This window comes from Haliotis rubra, unplaced genomic scaffold (assembly GCF_003918875.1).
Source record: "Haliotis rubra isolate DU_JTF1 unplaced genomic scaffold, ASM391887v1 Scf241, whole genome shotgun sequence".
Taxonomy (NCBI): Eukaryota; Metazoa; Mollusca; class Gastropoda; order Lepetellida; family Haliotidae; genus Haliotis; species Haliotis rubra.
The window spans coordinates 589,475-595,996 of NW_025766459.1; the positions used below are offsets into that span (position 1 = coordinate 589,475).

At 43.2% G+C, this 6,522-nt stretch overlaps 1 protein-coding gene across 1 annotated transcript; it reads left to right on the forward strand.

Moving 5' to 3' along the window:
* Positions 1-5,756: 5,756 nt before the first annotated feature.
* LOC124278785 (pol-RFamide neuropeptides-like) lies at positions 5,757-6,221 on the forward strand. The gene has a single exon (XM_046714560.1). It carries the CDS (start codon positions 5,757-5,759, stop codon positions 6,219-6,221), a length of 465 nt encoding a protein of 154 aa, XP_046570516.1.
* Positions 6,222-6,522: the final 301 nt, after the last annotated feature.

Here is a 6,522-nt window from a genome sequence, read left to right on the forward strand (position 1 = left end):
CTTAGTTAAGTACCATCATGAGTTTATGCCTGACACAATTCTTTGAGTGTTAAAGGCAAAATGATGTTGATGACACCAACAGTCTGTGATTTTAGCCTCATGTCTGAAGCCTGAGTTTGTTAGTTGTTATGTGAGTAAAGTAATAATAGTTCATACGCTGAAAATATAATCCACAGAGAATTATGTTAAGAGCCTAGTTTGGGCTGTCAGACACAAGTCCTTAACACAGACTGTATTATGTGTTTACTGAAAACATAAGTATGTTAATGTCATACTCTATGTTCTTGTCATGCTATGTTCTTGTCATACTCTATGTTCTTGTCTTGCAATGTTCTTGTCATACTCTATGGTCTTATCAGATTTTATGTTCTTGTCATATTCCATGTTCCTGTCATGCTTTGTTCTTGTCATGCTATGTTCTTGTCATATTATGTTCTTGTCATATTATGTTCTTGTCATAATCTAAGATCAAATACAAAGCAGAGTTTACCTCCACCCTTGTGCAACTGTTGGACACCCTTGTAGAAGTTCTTGCTCCAAGTCTGTAGTTGGTATCATTGTCAAGTGTGTATTAGACAAGCTGCCATGATGAACTGTACAACTGCATCCTTTGAAGCAGCGTTGTGCACTGGATCCATCTGACATACTACCTGGATCCACCCCTCAAACCAGCCACCCTCTGGATCCATCTGACATACTACCTGGATCCACCCCTCAAACCAGCCACCCTCTGGATCCAACCCACAAGCTAGCCACCATCTGGATCCACCCTATATGCTGACTTGATCCACCCTATATACTGACTTGATCCACCCTATATACTGACTTGATCCACCCTATATACTGACTTGACCCACCTCCTCTTTATCCACATGGTTGGGGTTCATTTCAATTAAGATTGTATTCACAGATGTGAATGATGCTGACCAAGAGTGGTATACACATATATATTGAGTGACGCCTATATACAATTGGTACAGATCCATTAGCTGTGTGGCATTAGAGTGTGGCATAAACAGGAATATCTTACAGAGATGGATGCCGGTCACTGGAGCCTCTCTTGCCCATCCACCAGAAGAGACTGTGAGGTAAGATGTGGCTGGTAGTCATGGCGACTTGGTGTACAGTACATCAGATTGCAAAGGGTTAGAGGGTGCGGATGGGCCGAGGGGTAGAGGGGAGAGAGGTAGGGTGTGTGGATGGGCCGAGGGGTAGAGGGTGTGTGGATGGGCCGAGGAGTAGAGGGTATGTGGATGGGCCGAGGGGTAGAGGGTGTGGTGGAGTAAAGGGGTAGAGGGTGTTTGCATGGGCAGAGGGGTAAAGGGTGTGTTGGGGTAAAGTGGTAGAGGGTGTGTTGGGGTAAAGTGGTAGAGGGTGTGTTGTGGTAGAGGGTGTGTTGGGGTAAAGTGGTAGAGGGTGTGTTGGGGTTAAATGGTAGAGGGTGTGTGTGTTGGGGTAAAGTGGTAGAGGGTGTGTTGGGGTAAAGGGGTTGATGGTGTGTTGGGGTAAATAGGTAGAGGGTGTGGTGGGGTAAAGGGGTACCGGGTGTGTTGGGGTAAATAGGTAGAGGGTGTGGTGGGGTAAAGTGGTAGTGGGTGTGTTGGGGTAGAGGAGTTTAGGGTGTGTTGGCGTAGTGGGTGTGTGGGCCGGGCGGAGAGGTGTGGTGGGGTAGTGGTTGAGGAGTGTTGAGGGAAAGGGGTGAGGGTGTGTTGGGGAAAGGGGTAGAGGGTGTGGAGGGGTATTGGGTGTGGTGGAGTAAAGGGGTATTGGGTGTGGTGGAGTAAAGGAGTAGAGGGTGTGTTGGGGTAAAGGGGTAGATGGTGGGGTAAATGGGTAGATGGTGTGGTGGAATATAGGGGTAGATGGTGTGGTGGGGTAAAGGGGTAGTGATCTTGGCTCCGAAGTCAAACACCAGTTTCTGAGAAGGTGTCTCCCCTGTTCCTAGGTGTGGGATACTGCTGCATCATGTACCCAGGTATGCTGAAGAATTATCCAGACCCGCCTGAAACCCTCTCACTCTTACAGGATACAAAAAACAAAAGTGTTTAAAGGAAATCAGGTGCAACTGGAAAAGAATGATGAAATTGAGAAGAAATGTGCTGAGAATTCAGGACATGTTTTTTAGAATGTTTACAAGGTATTGATTTGAATCTGTTAAGCAGGATCCACAAGTCGGTGTTGTGTGGTGTATCAGTGAAGCTACAACAGATCTACAGGGTTTCAAGTGACACTCAAATGTAGCAAATGGAAGCAGAGGACAAAATAAACTGCTCCCAAGGGATGCGTAATAATATCCCATGGTTCTTCAGCACATCAAGAGCAGTTACTGTTGTTGGTTATTTCCGCCATCAGTCATGACCACTGTCCACATGGAGAGTGGTTGTTTCCAGGCTTTGGAGTGCTTATCTAAACAGAGTACACAATGCTGTTTCATGACTTTACAGGACCCTACTTCAGGGTACACTAGGATTCTCACTTCTTTGGATAAGTGGTGCATGTGGATCAGGGGAGTTCAAGTAATGTCTCAAATCATCTACTACAACAAATTTGAAACAGTTCAATTGAGATTTTTCCATTGCTTTTATTCATTCTGAGCACACCAAGGATGTTGAAGAAAACTTCCCTATTATAAACCGCCTCCATTGTAATTGTGTGCTAATGGATCTACCTTGATGTCGGTTTTCTTGCAATGTATTTATGACAGAAGTCATGTAGACTGTTCACCCATAGTATTTACTGTAACCAGGCCTGCCCTGAGATCCTGTGGAGGTCAGCGTATTTTATCAGGTGTTTCTACCACTGAGTATTATTCCGACATCTAAACACTGATGTTATCATCGACACTGTGATCAAACACATTCCAGTTCCCGGTAACACACACTCGGGGTGTGGCTGGCAATATGACCCAAAGGTCAAAGATCAGCTGATAAGTGACCAGGTATGGCGTGAAGGATCTAATGGGGGGTTCACCTGCGTCACTGATACCTGCCCTGTCGATAGGTATCCCCCATTGTGGGGGGAGGGGGATGGGGTACCCACTTGTAGTCTAGAACCTACTGCTTATATGTTGTATGGGATTGGGTCATGTCCATCTTGATGAAAGGTGGGAACTAAACTGTTGTATATACAGCAGAATGGGTGGAAGGTGGGAACTAAACTGTTGTATATACAGCAGAATGGGTGGAAGGTGGGAACTAAACTGTTGTATATACAGCAGAATGGGTGGAAGGTGGGAACTAAACTGTTGTATATACAGCAGAATGGGTGGAAGGTGGGAACTAAACTGTTGTATATACAGCAGAATGGGTGGAAGGTGGGAACTAAACTGTTGTATATACAGCAGAATGGGTGGAAGGTGGGAACTAAACTGTTGTATATACAGCAGAATGGGTGGAAGGTGGGAACTAACCTGTTGTATATACAGCAGAATGGGTGGAAGGTGGGAACTAAACTGTTGTATATACAGCAGAATGGGTGGAAGGTGGGAACTAAACTGTTGTATATACAGCAGAATGGGTGGAAGGTGGGAACTAAACTGTTGTATATACAGCAGAATGGGTGGAAGGTGGGAACTAAACTGTTGTATATACAGCAGAATGGGTGGAAGGTGGGAACTAAACTGTTGTATATACAGCAGAATGGGTGGAAGGTGGGAACTAACCTGTTGTATATACAGCAGAATGGGTGGAAGGTGGGAACTAACCTGTTGTATATACAGCAGAATGGGTGGAAGGTGGGAACTAAACTGTTGTATATACAGCAGAATGGGTGGAAGGTGGGAACTAAACTGTTGTATATACAGCAGAATGGGTGGTCTTACTTTATGTTTGAGACAAATTAATGTTCAATCCAACTAAATATTAAGGGAACAAATATATTTGGAGTGGAAATGGATCTCATGCTGAAAATGTGGAAGTCACTTGTGTTCCAAGATGGATTATCATTCCTTGGAATGAAATTTAGATAATATCACAGTACTAGTTTCTCATAACCTCATAGGCCTGTTGGGTAGCCTAGTGGTTAAAGTGTTCGCTCGTCCCGCCGAAGACCGGGGTACAATGTGTAAAGCCCATTTCTGGTGTCCCTTGCTTTAATATTGATGGAATATTGCTAAAAGCAGCGTAAAACTAAAACTCACTCACTCACACATAATCTAACAGGACTTTGTACAGAAGTAGTATTGAAAGACTTCCCAACCAAGTGATTCTTGCTGGTGAAGGCAATGTAATCTAAAACACTGTTTGCTGGCAATGACTGTCCAACTACATCATCACAGGACATCCTCCAGATTGCAGCTTCGTTTTGGTTCCCAGCTGTTTCTATATGCTGGTGGTGGAGGTCACCAAAGGGATTGAGTTCTATGTTGAGTTCTGGGTTTATGGCCTGATGATGAGGAAGTGGTGCTCTCAGCATCGGTCACTGGATTGTCTGGTCCAGACATAATTATTTACAGGCCACTGCCATAAAACTGGACCATTGCTGAGTGTGGTTATTAAACATCAAACAAAGTTAATAAATGATTAACAGAGGATCTGTTGGCTGGACTGCAGCTGGTCAGTTGAGTTTATGTCATTGAGGACATGGGATGTCATATTACATTACCTCTGGTTTGTCTAATCCAGACCTTGAATATGAGACTTTTACATCTTTGCCTTATTACCCAGTGGGAATGCTGTGATATAAATAATTACTTAAAACTGCTGAGCCCTTTCTCATGAAATTCCCTGTAAAATCAGATATTTCTACCAGAACCACAAAACATTTTGGGCCAGATGCTATTTTCACCAGTTGAAGGTCTTTTCACTGGTATGTTTTTGTTTTCACTGCTTAAAGTCATTTTCATTGGTGGAAACAATTTCCGTGGTAGATGCAATTTTCACTGGTAGAAACAGTTTCATCATCACATAGATCATTATTTGGAATGTTCAAGAAATGTCAGGCAACAAACATGTTTGGACCTTGTTTTTTTAATGATGAATTCACACAATGACAATAAAGTAATGGTGCACAAGTCATGGTGTTAGTTATTCATAATTTTCACCCCTTGTGAGGAGCTCAGAGGCTGTGTTAACATCAGTGTATATAGGACCCTGAGTAGGGGGAGTATATCCTGATCTTGTAGCTACCATCAGTTGGTGACTGAGATTCTTGGTGTTGAATATTCCAGACATCAATCTGCTCCACCAAAAGGCCTGACATTGATGGAGGTGTGTTTGATTTGTGAACATAAGATTAAATGTGAAGGTCATAAACCAAATCATATCAGTCCAGTGTCTTCAAATTTGAATGTAGGAAGACATTTATGTTACAGCAGGTATGAATGGAGATTTAGACCTCATGACAGCAAGAAGAATTAGGTTTCACAATTTTGATCAACTTATTACCTGAGATCTTGAGATTGAGATGTGGGTCATTGTGGATGCTACGATGTGGGAAGTGAGTGTGACTGTTACAGGCAAACTTAGCTGTCAGCCATGATTGCTTGTCCTTGACAAACATTATTTTACCCTGCGGTTGTCAGGTATTCCTGCTGATGGAATTAGTTCTCGGGACCAGTGTGAGCGTTCGGCTGAACTGTCTAGACTCTGAACAAAGATGTACTGTTTGGGAACATTGGCAGTCACCTGTGGCCTGGCTGGTTAATGGAAATAGAAGACTAAGTCCCTGTTTCCATGGTTGTTGGTTTGAATGACCAAACTTGATAACTGCCTAAGAACAGACACAGTTGGTTTGGTGGCATCTTCAATGATGACTTCATGGCCAGATTGTTTGGTGGCATCTTCAATGATGACTTCATGCCCAGATGGCTTTGTGGCATCTTCAATGATGACATCATGGCCAGATTGTTTGGTGGCATCTTCAATGATGACTTCATGCCCAGATGGCTTTGTGGCATCTTTGTGACATCATTCAATGATTGGATCTTCAATGATGACTTGCTGGTCAGATGGTTTGGTGGCATCTTCAATGATGACTTCATGCCCAGATGGCTTTGTGGCATCTTCAATGATGACTTCATGCCCAGATGGCTTTGTGGCATCTTCAATGATGACATCATGGCCAGATTGTTTGGTGGCATCTTCAATGATGACTTCATGCCCAGATGGCTTTGTGGCATCTTCAATGATGACTTGCTGGTCAGATGGTTTGGTGGCATCTTCCATGATGACATCATGGTCAGATTGTTTACAAGTATCTTCAATGATGACGTCATGTTCTGATGGTCAGACATTTTCAAACAAATTATTGTTACAGGGTTAAATGGTATTTAGTTCAAAAGTTCGAAACATTGAAATTACTAGTATAGGGTAGTGGACGGATCATATACAGAGATTTCACTTCTGCCTGTATTGTCCCCACATATGCAAAGTGAAGCCTCTCCCCTCTTGTAGTGACTAGCATGAGAGCAGTAGTGGCCAGGATGTCTGAATAGCAGCGACCCATTAGATTGGCAAGGATTTTAATGGTGCTGCTTGATGTTTCAGCACAATACTGATATATGTAGGTTGTTCTCCATGATTA